Source organism: Xiphophorus hellerii, chromosome 9 (genome assembly GCF_003331165.1).
Source record: "Xiphophorus hellerii strain 12219 chromosome 9, Xiphophorus_hellerii-4.1, whole genome shotgun sequence".
NCBI classification, from domain to species: domain Eukaryota; kingdom Metazoa; phylum Chordata; class Actinopteri; order Cyprinodontiformes; family Poeciliidae; genus Xiphophorus; species Xiphophorus hellerii.
The window spans coordinates 4,712,488-4,733,646 of NC_045680.1; the positions used below are offsets into that span (position 1 = coordinate 4,712,488).

Consider the following 21,159-nt stretch of genomic DNA (forward strand, 5'->3'; position numbering starts at 1 on the left):
GAGAGTACATTTTGGACATTTTATTTCTTTGCACTTGCAGACTAAGTATCCCATTTGGTTAAAGTAATTCACTTAATCCTAGCATAAAATGTATTTAAAAATATTGATCTGACTCTTGGTATATTTGAAATTCCTTTGCTTGTCATTACTTTATCCTCTGTTTTATATTTCTCTAAAGGTTTATTGGAATAGTTCTTCTACACTTAATGCTGCAATTTGAGCTCCAAGTCGATGGGAGGAGAAAACTGGAATAGCCTCCAAGCGTGGAGCTGAATGTTGGAGTTTTGGAGAAATCTACAAAATCCAGACTTTAACTGTATATCCAGACATCCATCCATTCGGGAGGAACTGTCCCTAGAGGAGGAACCCATATGCACAACCTCATGCTAGAAAAATTAAATATGGCTGCTTCACATAAAACGAAAGGGAAAATTGCAAACATAACCATGAGACAGTTTGTAATCTTTTGCATCTTAAATGAATTTAACACTATTTGTTAAAATGTACGAAATGCTGACATATAATCAGCTTTTATTGAAAGTATCATGTTGGTTGGATGCAAGCTGCCGTTAAAATCTAAAGAAGAAGAAGTATCATGTTGGCATCTCTGATTTGTCTGACTTGTAGCTTAAGGTGGTTATGTCTTGTTTCTGACATAATTAAACCAATAAAGCAGTAGAGGAATACTTTAAAACAATAAATTAGCCATTTTCAATGTTTGCAACAAGGTGATTACCTCCCACAAAAGTATAGGATTTTGTGGAGTTTATTTTGTTGGAAAACTAGGCAGTTGTACTAAAAACGGAAGACTACATGTAACTTAATCAGTGTTAATAAACTTCGAACCCTCGCCTCTTTAATTTTATGTATGATCATACAATTAAGCATAGTTACTTTATTAGTGGACGTCGTGTTGAGACGCACTATAAACCTTTAAAAAGCTGAACCTGTGATTCAAAATAAGGCTTTCATAAGAGATAAAGCCATGTTCTAACGGTTATGGTGTTTCGAGTCCTTTGGAACCTGGTTTCGTTTCCGCGATCCCTCTGACGTGTTAGAACGGCAACTCACGCGAGACTTTCGCTCTTCTCAGCCAGTCTGTCATGGCGCCTTAGGGACGCTGTTATTGTTCCAGTTTGCTGGTTGTTTGAGGAACCTGACGCGGAAAACAAAGCCCGTGGAGGACGTGCGGGCATGAGACGACTATCTGGAGATAATGTTAAGGTCCACCGGCTTCTTCCGAGGGATTGACTGTCCGTTTTACGCGGACTACAACGACGGCAAAGGCAGTAGAAATGGGTGTAACAGACCGTACTGTCACTTCAGACACAGCCGGCAGAGTCGGCCGTCCTACGGAGACGTTAAAAAGCTGCAGTCTGGACAAAAAGGTGCTAATTTAGTTGAATGTTCGCTTCATTTGTCTTCTGTTGTGACAAAATTGAACAAAATATATTTATTAGACCGTCCGTGTCCCGTTGCTCTGAAGTGAAAGCTAGTTTTCGCTATGTTTCTGGTGATGCCCTTATCATTTTGTGACTACTGCAAGCTGGGAGACAATTTTAAAGCTACTTGGATATAAATTTATACCACAGAGACATTAGAGCATCCTAATGTAGAGCGTTACAAAGTGAATTGTGTTGCTTTTTGGTCCAAAGACGGCTTAGAAGTACCTCTTAGAAACATTTAACTTCAGTTAAATTAGCCTTAATATATCAGTTAAATTGCGAAATTATTTTTTGATATTTAAAATGCCAGTATAATATATTAAAGTTTGAGCATGTAACATGAGAAAATAAATGTCTTTACAAGACAATATAAGTGTTTCTGCAAAAATATATGAACTACATCTTTTAATATAAAGATACTTTTAAAAAAATCAGTTTATAAGCTGTCGTATAAAGCTACCTGTATTTCATGGTATCTACATCGTAAATCATCAAAAATAGAGGTTCACCCCTAAATAGACTACAGTGGGAATTATTATAGCACAGGCATTTAATAATCAGACAAGACTGCTGAGATAAAATAAAAAAGTAAGCACAGGTATCCTCTAATAGAGTCCCAGTAGCAATATTTTTCACTCCTCCTGTAGTTATGTTTCTTTGGAGTTTGGTTTTTGCAACATGAAGCAAGTCTTGAAACATCTCTCTTTAAAGACTCCACCCTTCCTTAAATTCAAAATTTGGATTTAAAAATAGCAATTTGCAAGACTTTTTGATTCTTGTTTCTTTCTTTGAGATAAAGTAATTGCAGTATTATTTTTTTACAATATGAATATCTCTCTCCTTAATTTTATTTAAAAGCCTTTTCATCCAATATTTTCTGTCTTTTTCTATCTAGAAAGTTTTCCACATGTTCAAACTTTTATCTTGTTTCTTTTTCATCCGATTTGTACATTATCTAATGAATAATTTGGGCTGCTTGAAGTTGAAAGCTGAAATTAATATTGCTGTTAGGGCAGATGACCAATATTTACCACTATTTCATATTTTTTTCCCCCTATCTATTCAACACTGTGAAAAAACAATAACACAGCTTATGTTTCTCATTTGCTTCAATTAAACACCCCACAATCCTGTGCTGCATTACTTTGTTTGTCACATGACCAAACAAAAACCACATGGCTCCTGAAAAACACACACACACACACACACACGCAAATGGCAACAACATGGAAATAAACATTGGTTGTTAATTATTGCAGGATTCCATGCAAAAAAAAAAGAAAACGTAAAAACTTTTTAAAAAATCTGCATTTGTCATGTCAATATTTTAAAAACATGTTGGTTCTGCATGTTTTAAGCCAAATCTTCACGAGCCATTGGGAGGAAAGTTACACTGCAAAAACATAAAATCTTACCAAGCATTTTTTTTTTGTCTAGATTCTAGTGGAAATATTACAGCAAGCTTGAAATAAGATACAAGAAACTTACAAAGTACCAAAGATATAGAAGGTTGTTTAAGGTAATTAAATCCTTAATATTGATAAAAATGTGTTAGTCCTATTGAATATTGCTTTACTTATAACAAGACATTTTCCCATGTAATAAGTTAAATAATCTGCCATCGATCAGTTGGTATCAGTCGATATTGATAATTATTATTTTGTTGCTGTGTTTCTTGCAGATCAGGGTTACGATCCCTTCAACCCAGAAGTAGTGAGACCTCAGGAGCAGCAGAATGGGCAGCCTGCTCCTTCTGGGGACCTCAGCGGCGCCTTGGAGATGGTCAACAGAGCCATCGAGGAAGTCCGTGGCGAGGTGGAGCGAGAACAGCGGAAGCTGTCCCGCATCGGAGACGAACCTTACAGTCCCACTGAGAAGACCGGTTCGTCTTCATCCTACGTCGCTAAAAGCCAAGCAGCGGCCTCGCACCTGGCTTACGACCCTGGGAGCTATCAGATCACATCGGGAGGATACGATCCCACCCCGGGCTGCAGCAAGTACACCTTGGATTCAGACAGTCAGAAGTACAACAGCAGCAGCTCTATGGAATATGTTCCCACTTCCCTGAAAAAGCCTCAGTCTCGGACACAAGTGCCCTGTCCTCCCCAGAGCACCAAGTATCTGAGCACTGCATGCTCTGCACAGTGGAAATACACTCTGGACAACTCTGGGCCGTCTACAAATATGGAGTATGACCCTCTGTCCAACTACTCTGCAGGGATCGCAGTGAAAAACAAGAGAGACGAGGGTTCACATCCAGTTGAGACTGACTATAAGAAGGCATATCGGCTGGATGCTTCAGATAAGAATGGTGGTACAGCTGGGAAAAAGCCACCGCAGGCGAGTATAGACTTAAAAAAGTACACCATCTCCGACTCTGATGAGGAGAGCTCTGGAACAGAGTACCGACCCACATCGCTTAGCAATCTCCAGCAAAGAAAGGCCAACATTGTGTCGGCCAGAGACGCTTTGGGGAAAGATACAAAAGACAGGAGTAAAAGTATAAAGGGCGCTCTTACACAGAGGAACAAGGAGGAGCTTGCACAGGACTTAGACTCACAGGAAAATACCAAACAAAAGGAGAACTTGGAGAAAAGGAAGCTGGCAGATCAAAGTGGTCATGGTAAAATTAGCAAACCAGAGAAAACACAAAATATTGATAAAGAAGTAAAGAAATCATCTAGTGTTAAAAGTAGCAGTGGTAGCAGCAGTAGTGCAAAAGACAAATTATCATGTAAGAACTTTAAGCAAGACTCTGCAAAGAAGGAGAACAAAAATCAGAAAGATGATAGTAAAAACATGCTAAAGATGAAGGATAAAGTTCAAAGAGAAGGCAGGGATGAAAAGAGATGTGAGAGTAAGAGCAAGATGGTGGAGAAAGTTAAGAGAGCCTTAAGTGAACAAGAGAAAGATGCACGAGAAAGCAAAAAACTGAAACCATCGGAGCGTGAGAAAGACCAAAGCAAGAATAAAGACAGCCAGCACAGAAACGGTAAACTGGATAGCAGTAGAAGAGAAAAGGACGTTAAGAAAAGCAAAAGCAGCTCCAGCAGCTGCAAGGGGAGCTCGGCTAAAGCGAAGCAAAGCGCCAGCTCGTCAAAAGAGAAACTCGAAGACCTGAGTCTGAGCCACGCAGATCTGTTCGGAGACGAGAGCCCCGAGGAGGCCGACCCGATGGAGGCGGACAGCGACGACGAGCCGGAGGAAGTCCTGGTCAGGAAATCAGCCGACGCGTTAAAGAGGGGACTAATGAGCAAGAGGACGGCTTCAGAGAGGACGCCATCTTCCTCTGAGGACAAAGCCGACGGGGAACCGGAACGCAGCAGGTCGAGCTGGGAGGAGCCTGACGACGTCCGAGTCGACTTCTCCATGTTTCAGGACGATCTGGACTTTGACTCGGATCCGATGGAGGAGTGTTTGCGGATCTTCAACGAATCCAATGATGTGAAGAAGGAGGACAAGGGACGGCAAGCAAAGCAGGTGCTGCTGTCTTTCGTCTACTTCTCTTTTACTTTTCATTCATATTATAACTTTCATGGGTGCACAAATTTATCGACCAGCCGATGTATTGATTTCTTCACATTTGGGAAATCTGTGATCGGCCAACACTTGCATGTGAAACCGGCCCACCAGATCATGTTTGCATGTTTACAGTTAATAATCAACCACTTTTACCAACTCAGTGACTTTCTTGCTATATTTAGCAACATTTCAGACAAAAAAATTGGTAGTGGCCAAAATCAGAATCGGGCTTTTTAAAGATCGGTAATTGGCGATTGGCCAGAAAACTGCAATCAGTTCACTCCTAATAATTACACAAAGTCTTACAAAGTATTTTTGTTTGGCTTTTAGTGAAAATATATGCGAGAGAGCAAGGCAAAAGTAACTTGCAAGTCATTTTTCAGCAAAATATAGATGCTTGTTTTGAGTCAATATTGATAAAAAATTACTAGTTCCACTGTATACCAACATGTTATAAGTGAATAAATTTGCCAGTGGAACTAGTAATTTTTAAACCAGTATTAAGGCGTTACTAACTTAAAACAATCTCCTAAATTTTGCTGAAAAATTTGTTGTAAGTTAAGAATTATTTCAAGTATTTTCACAAGAAACTAGACAAAAACTATTTAATATTTTTGTTATTTTGCAGTTCAAGTGTAATAGTTATCTTTTCTTCTTTTCCTCTTTCAGGCTTCCAGGGATTCAGAGGAGGAGAGAAGCACAGATAGCACTTTAACCACACTCTTCCCCGGCCAAAAGAAGAGAGTGTCCCATTTTGTTGCCAAAGGAGATGTGAGACTCTTTTGAATCATTTTAATTGTATGGTACATTTTATTTTATGTGCAAACACTTTCTACAAATTTAGTCACTCATACACAGGTAATCTTTGCAAACAATGATGGTATTTTGTAAAAACAACATCAAGCTTTGTGTTAGTAGAAAGAAGAACAGGAACGACTGAAATATCAACTGAATCAGAGGGAGTTTCTTCTTTGCCTTTTAAAGTCTGACTTTTATGTGAAGAGTGGGAAAAATCCCCTGTAGTGATGTTTACTTCACACCATTCTGTGATGTTTTTATTTCTAAATTGAGGTGGAGCTTCAGGTGGTGGTGACAGAGAAACAAGGAAGTAAAACCAAGATATGAAACATGTACCTGTAAATCAGAGCTCAGGGGTTTTCCTGATATGATTTAATGGAAACTTTCCAGAGAGATGCTCTGATCAGGTTTCTGACAAGTTTCTGTGTCATAAAAGTCTGTCTCTAAAGCTAATTCTGTACTTTGATTTTATTTTAGAATATTAGTATTTTAAGAATTGAACATAGTACTAGAACAAACTCAGAGAGGCAGAGTAAAAGTCATACTAAAAAGACATTATCCCCTCTTGTAATTTATGGGATTTTAGCCCCTCGCAATAAAACAATTACTTTTTTGGGGGTGCTGTGGTGGCGCAGGGGTTAAGCACAACCCGCAAATGGAGACCTTAGTCCTCAACGTGGCTGTTGCAGGTTTGATTCCCGACCTGGTGACCTTTGCTGCATGTCCTCCCCCTTCTCTCATTACTCACTTTCCTGTCAATTCACTATCATATAAGGGCCACTAGAGCCAATAAAGTCTTTATTCATATAAAATGATTTAAATATAACCATAAATATATAAAAACACACTACAAATTCCTCCATGTTATTATTTATCACCAGTAAACAAACAAGTATTTTTGTCTCGTTTCTAGTACAAATGTCTTAGTAAACGTGAAATAAGACAAAACTAACTTTGAAGTAACTTTTCAGCAAAATATAGGAGCTCCTTTGAAGTCAATAATTCTTTAATATTGATTTTTTTTAAAATACTAGTTCCACTGGCAGATTAATTCACTTATAACAAAACATTTTTATAACAAGAAATCTGCCAGTCGTACTAGAACTGGGTTGCTAGGTGACGGGCTGGGCTGAGCTAGGGTTGCTAGGTAACGGCACAGTGCCCCTTGATTTTGAAATAAGTGAAAAAAAATCTGCCAGTGGAACTACTACTTCTTTTTAATCAATGTTAAGGAATTATTAACTTAAAACAAGCTTCTATATCGTCCTGAAAACTTACTTTTAAATTAGTTTTGTCTTACTTCAAGTTTACTAAGATATATTCTCCAGAAACTAGACAAAAATACTGTAAATTTTGTGTTTTTCAGTGATGTGTTCACATACTTTAATAATACCAATATTTTTGTTGTTACTTTCCAGACCGATGCACCTTCGAAGACAGTGGTCCGGCCGTACAAGCGGCCCACTCCGCAGGAGGTCTGCTTCCAGCGTATGCAGCTGGCGCAGCAGCAAGCCGCCCAGCTTTCAGCGTCAGTCAAAGCCGCCTCACAGAGCTCGACCTCCAGCTTCGCCGGAGAAAAGAAGAGAATCGCTCACCGGCCCAATCCTCAGATAACCTCCACCAAGACGAGTAGGATGCCTCCCGGTTCTGGTTGAAAGTTTGTGCTTGGCTCTATAATTAGTTAAATGTGGATGTTTGTCCCAGCAGGTCCAGCACATGGAAAACCAGCTGCCAGTGAGACTCCCCAGGGGGTGAAGAGCCAAACCACAGCTGGCATTCTGTCCAAAACCTCGTCTACGATGGCGCAGAAGAGGACGGCACATACACCCACCATGAAGGTGATTTTTAATTATTCGTGTCAGGCATTATTTGAGAAGCTTGTAGATATCTAGTGCCTCTTTGTGCATGTTTTTTTATTTCTGCACAGTGCTGGAAAGCTCTAGAAGTCTGGTAGGCTGATTGGGGACCAAAGTTGCAACATTTGTTAGATTTTCAGCTGGTACAGTTTGCATTCACACTGCTCTGTGTCAAATAAACCAACTATTTCAAAAACCTGTTCACTCCTTCACCTGTGGTGGCGCTGTAGCAAGAACTAATGAAGGAAATGACACAAGAACTTCTGAACAAGAAACCATGCGCAACTTTCTATGCAAAAACACAAACTCTCAACAAGTAATTTTCTATAGTTTCTAGTACAAATATCTTAGTTCTTTAGAAATAAGACTAAACTAACTTACAAGTAACTTTTCAGAAAGAAATAGGAGATTTTTAAAGTCAATAATTCCTTAATGTTGATTTAAAAAGTACTAGTATCACTGACACGTTATTTCACTTTTAACATGGGGAAAAATGTCTTGATTTAAGTGAAATAATCTGCCAGTGGACTATTACTTTTTCATTAATATTAAGAAATTATTTACTTAAAACAAGCTCTTATAGCTGGCTGAAAATCTACTTTTAAGTTAAAATACTTTGAGATTTTGCAATGTTCTTCACAAAATGAAAATGGAGTAGTGCCAGATTTTAGTAGTTGTAGGACCACAAACCATTTCTTTTGCTAGAGCTGAACTCATGCGTTTGTTTTATTGTATTTACCCAGAATGCCCTGTGCTGTAGTCAATATCCTGCTTTTGGAGTAATCTCCAACTAGTACTAATTCCATTGGCAGATTATTTTACGTATAATGTGAAAAATATCTGAACTAATCTGCCAGTGGAACAAGTACTTCTCATCAAAATTAAGGAATTGTTTACTTAAAACAAGCTCCTATTTCTTGTTGAAAAGTTACTTGTAAGCTAGTTTGTCTTATTTTAAATGCAATAAGATATTTGTGCAAGAAACTAGAGCAAAATACGTGTTTTTGCAGTAGAGGCAGTAAGATGGTTCACGTCAGATTTTGTTGGTGCATTACACACCTCCCCACGCAAACCGGACTTTCTAGGCAAACATACTAGAGTTGGGTTAAAGCGGACTATCAGAGCTGGTGTGAATTTTCCTTAAAGTCTTGTGAAGGCTTTAAGGATCAATGTGTAAATCCTGTTTTTTTTTTTAAGTAACTCCCTTCTCTGCATGTTTGTCTTTTTTTCCCCAGAGCTCCTCCATGAGGCGTCCGGTCATCCCCACTGAGTTCGGGGCGAAAGTTCCCACCAACATCCGCCAGCGCTACCTCAACACGTTCATAGACGAATGTGTCAAGTTTTGCCCGTCGGAGGATGTTGCATTTCAGATGGTGTGAACATTTTCTCTACTTTCTGCTCTGCTAGAGTTGGTTTGTGTTGTTTATTAACAGAACTGCTTGTTTGACTAATTGTGGTCAAACACTTGGTTTGACCACAAGCTTTTGGTTTGGTTGACGTTTTCACTTAAAGATGGTTGTGACGGTTGTTTCAGGCCCTTGATGAGGAGAAGCTGGTGTACGAGCGCAGTAGCAGTAAAAACATCTACCTCAACGTTGCCGTCAACACGCTGAAGAAGCTTCGGGGCAAAAGCAGCTCGTGTTCATCACCTGTCAAAAGTATGTAGTTTCTACTCCCATTGATAAAGTTTAAATCCTGTTATGTTGTTAAAAAAACAGACTATAATTGATAATTTTACGTTTTCCACTTTTATTTTGACATTTATGCGTTATAATAAATCTAAGAATCAATTCACAACTTAATCTGCAACTTCAAAAGCAGGTTAAGTTGTGCTTTTGAACACAACTTAACTTTAAGTTAAGTGTTAAGTTGTGTTCCATTTGCTGCTTTGAAAGCAGCATTAAAACTTACATTAAAACTCAATAAAATACATTGAAATTGAGTACTTTCTGCATTGTATTTAATAACGAGGATTTTATTTGTACTCTTCCCCTGACTGATACCTTTTAAGCCTGTCAGGAAACCATGGCTTCATCTGAAAGATGCTAAGCAGCAAATGTCAGATTTGATTTAATCAGATTCACTATAATAGATGTTATGTTTGAATTAGCCCTAGCTAATCAATCATTTTTGTTTCTTGAAAATGTAATTTCTGGATAATCTGGATTTTTTTCACCAATGCAAACATTGGGTTTCCATAGTTCAGAGTGATGTCAGCACAGAGCGGCCATCTTGTTTGACTGCAGAGTTTTTACATCTTCAAATTATTTGGACTTTGAATTCAGGTCAACTCTACGACAAATTATTAATTAAAATTTTAAGGTAACAGAGTCAAAATAATGTGAGAATGAAGTCATAATATTACCAGAATAAAGTCGTACTACTAGGAGAATGAAATTTTTATGAGAAATTTGACATGAAAAATAGCGAAACTTTAAAGTGAGGAATGTTGAGCAACTTGTGAAGTTATACTTTGTTGCAAGATATACAGATAAGAAAATATTTTATCAAGACTTAGAAATGATTGAGCAAACAAATGTGTCTGTTTTAAAGAAAGAACCACACAAATAACAAAGCTTTTTTTCTCATAAAAACGACTTTTTTAAGGCTTTCTTCTGGTAAAATTGCATCTTTATTTTGCTAATATTATGACTACATTCTCATAAACAAACATTCTTGTAGCTTGGCCTTAACACTCTTTTATACAACTAACAAAAAGGAATGACTTAAATAAAGTCACTTTTTCACTATTTTCTGTCATTTGTAATTTCTATTTTAGAAAAAAAGCACACAAAAAAAACAATATTTAAATCCGGCTAGAAATTTTAAGCCGACTTGCCCAGTCATAGTTTGAACTCAAATGGACTGAAATCTGAAATGGAAAATATTGATTTTCCATTATTATCTGATATATCTTAGTTTTTAAATTATTTATGTTCATTATAGTTGTTTGTAAATCAAATTTTATTTGCATAGCACATTTCAGCAACAAGGCGGTTCAAAGTGCTTCACGTCATAAAAACACAAAAATCAACAATTGAAACATTACAATTGTAAATAAATTTTCAGATTTGTTATAGTGTTTGAGGAAAACATTTTATCTGAATTTGTTACAAGAAATACGAGTAAGGGAATATTTGTTTGTTTTCAGTTTTGTACAGCTCATCTGTTTTATCATTAATGAAATGACAGCCAGTGGATCTGCTTTTGCATTTTCTGCAGAGGATTCCAGGCTTGCAGCTAAGCGAAAGGCGCAGTCCCATGAGGAGGTTCTGGGAGGTCGTCTTGCAGCCACAACCAGCTTCACTGTCAACCGGTCGGGCAAACAGCAGGAGGAGAAACTCTCCGGTAAAAAACACATGGCCTCCATTTCAGATCAGATGACAGATGTGCTCATTTCTCTCTTCTTGTTTGTGTTTTTCTGGATTCAGCTCTTTATGCGTCACTTTATCACATGCTTGGCAGCAGAAAACGCAGATTATATCTCTAAAAAAACAAAAAGTAAAACCATTTTTTTCTGTGAGGTGCTGCTTACAGTCTAGAAGCAGTTTCACAGTAGAAGGTCTGTTCAAGCTGCCATGTGACAACCTGAGGGTCACCAACACATGACCCCTAATCAGAGGGAACATCCTAACGGCGCGCCAGCTAAATAACAAGAAAATTACAAAATTAAACTTTTTCTGATCCCCAAGTTTCCTTTGAAAACCCAAGAAGTTTGTTTCCTTTTTGCTTTTGTTTCATAACGTTTTTTTATTGAAAGAAACTGATTTGGAAACATTTTCTCTTGCCTGATATTGTTATTTTTTATTACTTACATCAATATATGAATGATAATTTTATCTGTTACTCAGAACTTGAGTAGATTTTTTACCAAATGCCTCTTTACTCCTAGTTGAGTAATTTCTTGGTTGGCCACTTTTTACTTTTACTCAAGTAAGAGTAGCACTAGTTCAACATATTTTTACCCAAGTAGAAGTAAAAAGTAGCCATCCAAGAAATTTCTTAAGTAAAAGTAAAAAAGTATTTGAGTCTACTCAAGTACTGAGTAACTGATCAAATCATCAATTGTTTAAAATATAAAAATTACATCATCGGATAGACAAAAATATAAAGTTAAGTGAAAACTTTGGTATTTTAAGGACGAAAATGACAATAATTCAGATAAGTAACAAAAAATAACAAAATCAGGCAAAAGAAAATGTTTCCAAATCAGTTTCTTTCAGTAAAAAACTTATGAAACTTTAACAAAAGCTGCAGGTGTGGGTCTGTGTCTGGTGGATTTTTGGTTAAAACATGTTTGCTTTTCATTCAGTGGGTAAAAAATCCAGAAATTTTACTCATTAAGAGCAGAAATATTTCATATTGAAATTACTGAAGTAAAAGTAAAAAGTAGAGCATATTTAAAAATAGTACTCCTTTTTAAAAAAGTTACTCAAGTAAATGTAACTAATTACTAACAAACTGTGGATATTTCTGGATATCTGTCACATATGGAAAAAGTCAGACTCATTTTGTTTTAGGAGTTTGTGGTAGATTTAGTTGTTGCTCTGTTTGTGTAGGCGCCAGCCTGTACAGGAAGCTGCAGGCGTACCTAATGACAGAGGAGCAGCTGCAAGAGCACGGATACCCGCGGCTAAACCCCGAGGCCCCGGGCAAGGCCGTCATCTACAACCAGCCAGAGAGAAAGATCTGCCCAGACCGTGAGGACATACGCAGCGCTGTCCGTCTCAAACCAACACCACGCTTTCAGCTAAAAGGTTTCTGCTAATCTTCCTGCAGCGTTCGGCAGGATATGCTGCCGCTGCGGCGCCGAGTATAAGGTCAGCGTCAACGGCAGCTGCGTCCGCAGAGAGGAGTGCAGCCATCACTGGGGGCGTTTACGCAGACACAGAGGTAAACGCTCTGAGTTGACTTTCCTTCTGAGTCGGTCGTCTCCTCAACGTGTTTTATTCTCCTCTCAGTCGCCGGCGGCTGGGAGACGACGTACAGCTGCTGCTCGGCTGCTGTCGGAGCTCCTGGATGCCAGATAGCAAAGGTATCACAACAAAACAATAATCATATATTAGAAAGATATGGACTCAAAGATTATTCTAGAAGTAGTAAAACCCTAAAATAAACATCGACATGTTACGTTTATTAGCTGGACAAGCAATAGAATTAATCATCCAAACATTTCATTGTTTAGAAAGAAATAATTAAGTGTAACCAAATCACTTTATTATTTTTTAAGATTGTATTTGATTTTTTTATTCTTTTAGTGCCGTATTAGTTGTATTATAATAGTGGTATTAACTTATTTTAGTTAGAGATGCAAAAACTTAAAGCTGTGTATTTATTTATTTAGTTACTTGTATAGTTTTTATTTATTTAACTATAATTATTTATTTATTAGTTTATTTATGTATTAGATCATTTATTTAATGTCGGTTATTTATATATGTGTTAGTGTATTTTTTTTTAAAAATAACTTAAAATGTAAGTTATTTTATTTGATTATAAATATTTAAATGTAGTTATTTGTTTATAATTTACTTTAATCATCAATTTATTTAACTGTAGGTATTTAGGAGTGTTTATTTGTTTATTTATTAACAACAAATTTATTGACTATAGTCACTTGTTGTTTTATTTATAGCTAAAGTTATTTATTTTTGTAGCTATTGTTTGTTTATTGATTTATTCAATCATAGTTATTTATTTAATATTTATTTTAATTTATTTATTATAGTTATCTAACTATCTTTTATTGCTAAATAAATTAGGGTAGTCGAGATATTGCTTTGGATTTTAGGAAAACTTTTTAAATCTTCATGTACCTCCTTTAATTGTCTAATAATCATCTCTGTTTGTTTAATTTTCTCCATCCATTGCTCTGTGTTTCCGTAGCAACATGTGCAGGACGGCCGTAAAGAGTCCCTGGACGGCTTCGTGTCGACGTTCAGCAAACCGCTGCCACCGGACGGAAACGGCGGAGTTTTCGCTTTGGATTGTGAGATGGTGAGTTGGAGCGAAACAGGAAGAAGAATCGCCTCGAATCGCTCCGTAAACCACGGCCGGGCAGCATGGCTTAATCAGACAATCTGATTTTTTTTTTCAGGCCAGGTGCAATTTTAATAGATTTTTTATTTTTATCGCCTGCTTTCTTTTCTAAAAAAAGACGTTGCAAAAATATTTCTAAAAAATGGCTTTTAATTCAGTCATCTGTTCTATCAGTTGTGCGACGGAGTGTCAGGGCCAGGATGTGAGTATTTTTGTTTAATTAGAAGAATATTAGCAGAAAAGAGGCTATTTCACTAGAAAAAAATAATTTTAAACTGCGAAAAAAAAGTTTTTTAGTAAGAAATTGTTTAGTGATCAGGATCTCATCAGTTAGAAATTTGAGATTAAAGTGAATTTTGAGGTAAAAGTCGGAAATCTGGGAAGAAGAAAAAAGCGAGATTTTTTTTTTTCATTGGTCTTAATCCTCTTCCACAGACATTTGACATTTATTTTGGTTAAAAAAATATCTTAGCCTGATCCATTGTGGTGTAGAGTTGACCTGAAGTCCAAATAAATAAAAACTGTAAAAAAAACAAAATGGTGGTGAAAATAAATCCTAATTTTCCAAAAATGAAATCCCTCAAAAACAATCAAAAATAAATGAATAAATATGGTAAACATTAGCGTAGCTTAGCTTTAATTGGATGTTTTCCTGTCTGTGTGATCAGTGCTACACTAAGCAGGGCCTGGAGCTGACCAGGGTCACAGTCATCGACTCCGAAATGAAGGTCATCTACGACACGTTTGTGAAGCCCGACAGCAAAGTGGTCGACTACAACACACGGTGAGGGAATAGGAAGCGACTCCCGGCGCCATCTTGGATGGCTGCAGGTGTGAACGCGCCGTTAGTTGGGTGTGACGAAGCCGCGTCTCTCTCACAGATTCTCAGGCGTCACTGAGGAGGACTTGGTGAACGCCACCATCACCCTGAGAGACGTTCAGGCGGTTCTGCTCAGCATGTTCAGGGCAGAGTCCGTCCTCATCGGACACAGTCTGGAGAGCGACTTGCTCGCACTCAAGGTGACCTTCATCATCCTCTTCATCATCTTCTCCAGGCGCTTGTTGTTTGAGCTGCATGAGCACTGCAAAAACACAAAATCTTACCAACTATTTTTAGTCTAGTTTTTACCGCAAATATCTCAGTTCACTTGAAATAAGACTGAATTAACAGCAAGATAAAGGAGCTCGATTTAAGTAAATAATTCCTTAATATTGATGAAAAAGTTCTTATAAATTAATTTGTAACAAGATATATTTCCCATGTTTTAACTAGAACTTTTTCATCTATATTTTTATTGACTTAAAATGAGGTCCTGAAAAGTTACTTATAAGTTAGTTTTGTCTTAATTCAACTTTACTGAGATATTTTCACTAGAAATTAGGCTAAAAATACTTGGTAAGATTGTTTTTGCAGTGTATGTAGTTTTTAAAAGTGGGTAATTTAGTTTGTGAGAAGGTAAAAAAAAATGGCTGCAGGTAATGCATAATGTAATATCTCATTTATATTCTACCTTATGTTAAATAATCTAGAATTTTATTAAATTGATTACAAAAATTGTTTTATTTTCATTATACACAGTTGGTAATGTATTTAAGGTGTTTATTTCAGTCATTTTGATGATTTTTATTTTGAGCAAAAAAAACAACTAAATATTCTCAGAAAATTAGAATCTTATGCAGCACAAAATAAAAAAAAAGTTTTTATTCCAGAAATGTTTTATTGTTTACACAATCATGAGGAAAACTGCTGCCTCATGACTTCATGCAGATTTTAAATGGTCAAAGTTCATTTCTAAAGTTTTATCCAGTTTAATTTATAATTTTGGGGGGTTTTGTTTGTTCTCTTTGCTTATCTAGTTGGTAATTTTGTAGATCAATTATTTGTTTTGCTAGTCTGTAATGTTTGTTTTGTTTTGCAGTACTTGGTGAACTAAAAAAAACAACTAATAATAATATCGCCTTTCTCAAACTGAAGTCCATAAATGTAACTAACTGAGGACAAAAACGGCTGCTTTAACAAAAATATGTAACTTGTTGCACAAATTTAATGTCTGACAGAGCAATCCAGGCCCTTTCTGTGATAAAAAATGTTTTTCTTTCCAGTAAATAAATCGACTAAAAACAATGATATTTTTAAAGAGTAAGGTTTATTTTACAGATTTATTTTATTTCCTCTCTGCTTCCAGCTCATCCACAGCTCAGTTGTAGACACGGCCATCGTTTTTCCTCACCGCCTCGGTCTGCCCTACAAACGTGCCTTGAAGACCCTGATGGCCGATTACCTCAAACGCATCATCCAGGACAATGGTGAGAAAATCCACCAGACAACCTGTAGATACGTTTTTGTTTTTTTAAGCTGTGCAGCTAGAACAACTTATTCTTTTTCCAACAATTATTTATTTTATCTAGCTAAACTATGTCTCACTAAATCTGACTTTGTTGAAAAATACACTGGCTTTCCAGCACTTTACTGCTAAGTAACAACAAAAAAATCAACCAAACACAAGTCTTCTTACTTTTTTTTTTTCTCCGAAGAGTTTTTGCGGCGCTAGTGGCTCGTATTTGTTTTGACAGTAGGCAGACAGGAAGGAGGGTGAGGAGAGGGGGGAAGACATGCGGCAAAGGTCGTCGGGACCGGGAGTCGAACCCGCGACGTCCGCGTCGAGGACTAAAGCGTGCTAACCCCCTGCGCCACCACAGCACGCCCAAAGTCTTCCTACTTTTAGTTTTAAATATATAATAATTTAACAAACCAGATTTTAACAAAACTAAAACCCAACAAAGTTGTACATAAAAACAGAGACAAATTGTAGACTAATTAATTTAATTGGAGCGTTGCTGCTCTGATTTCAGACTGGAGCACACAAATCTGCTCCAGATTAAACTTCCGTTTCGTGGGTTAGTTGGTGTAATACGCCTAAATCACCAGCAGATGTCGCTGTTGCTGCTGTGGAAGCTTTTACTTCTTTATTTATAGTATGGTACTCCTTATCATAATATTTCTATTAAAAAGGTTAAAATTTTCCATTTGCCTCATTTGTCCAATTCGTTGGATGATTATTGATCTGTAAATTGTTGTCGATGAAGCTCTATGTTGATAAATATGGCAAAGTATGTCACTTTTTTCAGTGAACTCGCCTGCAAAATATGTCGTGTTGATAATGAGAAATTACAAAAAAGAAAGATTTAAAGTGCCAGCAGCAAAACTTTGGAATAAAACCACACCAGAAGACACAAACTGCTTAAATTCTGGTTTTGTGATGTTTAATGTTCTTTTAAATGTTTAGAAATTAATTCCTTCATTAGTCTGGATTCAGAAATCCTGAGCTCTGGCACAGCTGTGAATAATGAATGTTATATTTTTAGAAACTAAAAGTTATTTTTTTCCAGTGTTACTCATCCTATAAACATTTAGCCAAAGTGTTTCATTCTTAATTTACAATAACATTGAGGCAACGATTTATGCAGTCAGAGTCTGTAACTCATAAAATAAATCCATCCATCCATCCATCTATTTTCTGTACACCCATGTCCCTTAGAGGGGTCGGGAGGTGCTGGTGCCTATCTCCAGCTAACGTTCCGGGCGAGAGGCGGGGTCACCCCGGACAGGTCGCCAGTCTGTCGCAGGGCAACACAGAGACAGACAGGACACACAGCCATGCACGCACACACACACACTCACATCTAGGGAGAATTTAGAGAGACCAATTTACCTAACAGTCATGTTTTTGGACTGTGGGAGGAAGACGGAGTACCCAGAGAGAACCCACGCATGCACAGGGAGAACATGCAAACTCCATGCAGAAAGACCCCGGGCTGGGAATCGAACCCAGGACCGTCTTGCTTCTTGCAAGGCAACAGTGCCACTGTGCAGCCCCATAAAATAAATATTCAACTGAAATCTTTTTATTTATATAGCAACAATTCACAACAAATGTCATGTTAAAACACTTAAGACAGATAAATCTGATTTATATACAGAAATATAAACACTGCAAAAACACAAAAAAAACTTTTGGTCTTGTTTTTAGTGCAAATATCTTAGTAAATTAGAAATAAGACAAAACAAGTAACTTTTCAAGAAGTTATAGGAGCTTGTTCTAAGTCAGTAATTAAAAAGAACTAGTTCTACTGGCAGATTATTTAACTTATAAAATGGGAAAAATATATTGTAAATGAAATAGTCTTACAAATCTTCTTTTATCGTCTTATTTTATCGTCTTAGAGTCACGCTTTGTGAATCTAATTTAGACTAATTTAGCTCCATATAATTTATTATATAAAACAAATTAAATATCTATATTCTAAAAACTATTTGTTTCAATGTTTTTTTAATAAATAAAAGTCTAACTAACCACTTCGCCCTTGAGGTTCCTACCTTCACAAACGTCATTAATTTCCTCCTCACCGTTTGGTCACATGATCAGTGTTTCCTGCCGTTTCCTAGCAACGAGGGGCGGCTGACCTTGTGCTTGTGTTCGCAGTGGAGGGCCACGACTCCAGCGAGGACGCGTCGGCCTGCATGGAGCTGATGATATGGAAGATTAAAGAGGACGCAAAGGTCAAGAGATGACCCCTGACCCTCTCACTCTGTGTCCACGGTGATGACCTCCGGCCTCCAGCTCTCGACAGGTGAGGGAGGATAAATCCAGCAGAGTCGTTGGTCGTAGGTGAGGAGAAACTCACAACCAGTAAAGCAATAGGAACCTGAGTCAATGAACGCTGTTTTCTTTCTGTTGTTGCTACTTTAGATTTAAATTATGTTCGCTGGAAAGTATTTTTATTTGAGCAGTGTTTCTTTCAGGCCTCGCACTTGATGTAAATCGTAAACTTTCTATGGAAGAACTTGAAAAGCAGGGGCATTGTCTCAACTGTACTGATTAACAAATACATATATATATATATATGCCTATATATATATATAATAATAATATTCATGCTGGGCTGTCTCCAGCATACATTGCACTATAATATAAATGCTCTTGTTGTACAGGGCCAAAGTCCGAGAACCTCGTATGTGCTGTGATGTATTCACTTCTAATAAGAAAAACCAGTTACTTCTTCTTAGTTACACTTAAGTGCATTAATGTCTTAGTCTGTCGATGGTTTCTATAAATAAACGCTCTTGTTTTTTCACTCACACCTCCTGGTTTTCTACCACATGCTTATTAATGTCATCAGTTTTTTAAGGCGGCGTCAGCAGCTTCTAGTTACTGGGTTTAGTAGGTTGATTAAATGTGTCGAAGAAAACACATTAAAATCACTGATGTGTCAATCTCTGCATGACGAAAACGACATGAATCTCTGAGGATCGATGAGGCGAAACTCGATCTCCATCATGAAATGGAAAAGTCCAAACCAAGCTAAACCGGGGGAAATAATTCAGTTATCAGTTATTTTCACTGATATTGACTTAAAATATACAGTAGAGCTGTAAATGTGCTGTAAAGAGTTTACTTTGTATTTGTTAAACCTTTGATTGTTTATCTTTTCTATTAAAAGGTCTTTGTTAAAAGAAACGGTTTGTCTTTCATTCTTCATGCTTCCTTCAAACTCTTAACTCCATTTGGGCAGAAACGATCAGCTTAATTGTGATTATTGAAATAATCGTTAACTAACTTAGTAATCAATTAATCATTAACCAGAGAATACAGACTCTAAGAAAGGACATTTGCCTTAAAAACAACAAACTCAGCAATTAAGACAAAACTGTCCAAAAAATTAAACATTTTGCATCCAAGATAAAAATGAAGACCAATATACCTAAAACATATACATATATGTCTGTATGTATGCATGTATGTCTTTTTTAGTACATTTTGCCATCCAATTCATAATGCTTAATTAATCAATTTAACTACAAATGATCAATCATACCTTAAAGGAATTATTGTTATTGCATTTTAGGTAGTAAAATATTTTTTATTTCACAATGGAACTGAATTATTAGTTTATTTACATCTTTTTATGTATTAATAATTTTGTATTGATAGAAATAATAAAAAAAATATTGGATTAATATAAATTAATATAAATACTTATATTAATCCAATATTTCTAATATAATATATTTATAGTATTTATATTTTGTATGTATATTTATATAATTTTACAAATTAAATCTGATTAAATAGTACTCAGTACTTATTAGTTATACAGAAATAGTAGTTTCACTGGCAGACTTTTCCACTTATGGGAAAAATGTCTTGTCATAAGTGAAATTTATACTTTTTTAACAATATCAAGAAGTTGTTATATATCTTATTTTGCTGAAAAGTTGCTTCTAAGTTAGTTTTGTGTTTCTCAAGTATACAAAGACATTTGCACTAGAAATACTTTTGTGTTTTTGCAGTGCATCATCACTCTCCTGAAGCTTTTGGTTGCATTTTCAGCATTGGAAATTGATAAAACGGTTCTACACTGCAAGTCTGAGCACAACTGAACAGGAAAAGTTGTAAAAATAGTAACGATATTGAAACATTTTTTAGGCCATTGTGCTTTTGCTCAAAGTTTGTATTTGAACTTGAACTTCTACTTGTTCTTTGTGGAGCTTTCTGCGATGCTGCTTCAGGTCCATGTCTGTGAATTCCTCCTCCTGCACTGCAGCACAAATAGTTTGTGACAGTGCGACAGCTGCCTCCTGTAGTGTCTCCTCAACAGCAGGTGCAGCGACTTTAAACTCTCCTTTCCTTCAGCAGATGCGGAAATTGACAAAAAAACGAAGAGAAAAATGCTAAACTGGAGAGGCCCATCTTTTCTTTGGGCTGTTTGCCTGTTAAGCCGGTCCAGTCACATGTCAGGATGCATTTCCCCCAGCCGGGCCGCAGACCCCAGGTATTAACGGAGCTGGTTAGCGGGGATCAATACTTACACAATGTTGCAGTGACAGGGAGGGGGCCTTCCTAGTGTTCGCCAGAGATTTTAAACATGTGGAGCAAAGCGGCTTAGAGGGTCGTCTTCATTATCAAATTCGATCAGTTGCCTCTCTCTGTGTCTCCCTGTGATCACCTTTAACAAGTGGGGCTTACAGGGGGGCGCAGGGCCCTGAAATGACCCCATGCTAGCAGATAAAGAGCCAAAGAAGGAAAACACTTCATCTCCTGAGCAGCCTAATGGAGAGCGAGTGCAGAACTGATTCATCGTTACTATAAGTATTGACCCTTTGCAACTACGTCACTTAATCATTTGAGGCGCCATGATGGACGTAGGAAGTGAGAGACGGGAGTATGGACCTTACCACAGGGGCCGTGTTTCATTGGCTGATGCCCATTCTACATGGTAGCGCGGCTACCACGTGCGTAGCCCTCTCACAAACACACGCTTCCTGTTAGCTTAGTACAGCCTAATGGCAGTACTGATACAACTTCTACACCTTGAAGCCTGTCTGCTTCAAGGTGTAGCTTTTTATTCCTCTGGATTCACACCTGCACCCCAGCATATTGGGCGCTCTTGACCCCTGGGTCACCCACTGCTGTCTGACCTTCTCCGTCCATCTTTAA

The 21,159-nt window shown here is 37.1% G+C and overlaps 1 protein-coding gene across 2 annotated transcripts; it reads left to right on the plus strand.

Moving 5' to 3' along the window:
• Nucleotides 1-1,073: 1,073 nt before the first annotated feature.
• On the plus strand, nucleotides 1,074-19,179 carry rexo1 (REX1, RNA exonuclease 1 homolog). Of its 2 annotated transcripts, none has more exons than XM_032573157.1 (16): nucleotides 1,074-1,388; nucleotides 3,127-4,925; nucleotides 5,637-5,738; nucleotides 7,184-7,394; nucleotides 7,470-7,603; nucleotides 8,857-8,994; nucleotides 9,156-9,279; nucleotides 10,844-10,969; nucleotides 12,181-12,321; nucleotides 12,401-12,514; nucleotides 12,583-12,656; nucleotides 13,508-13,618; nucleotides 14,329-14,444; nucleotides 14,542-14,680; nucleotides 15,847-15,967; nucleotides 18,145-19,179. In XM_032573157.1, the coding sequence occupies exons 1-16, from the start codon at nucleotides 1,217-1,219 to the stop codon at nucleotides 18,231-18,233; spliced, it is 3,711 nt and encodes a 1,236-aa protein (XP_032429048.1). In that variant the 5' UTR covers nucleotides 1,074-1,216; the 3' UTR covers nucleotides 18,234-19,179. The 2 variants fall into 2 exon arrangements, with proteins under 2 accessions (XP_032429048.1, XP_032429049.1); XM_032573158.1 differs by having other exon boundaries at nucleotides 7,473-7,603.
• The last annotated feature ends 1,980 nt before the right edge of the window (nucleotides 19,180-21,159 follow it).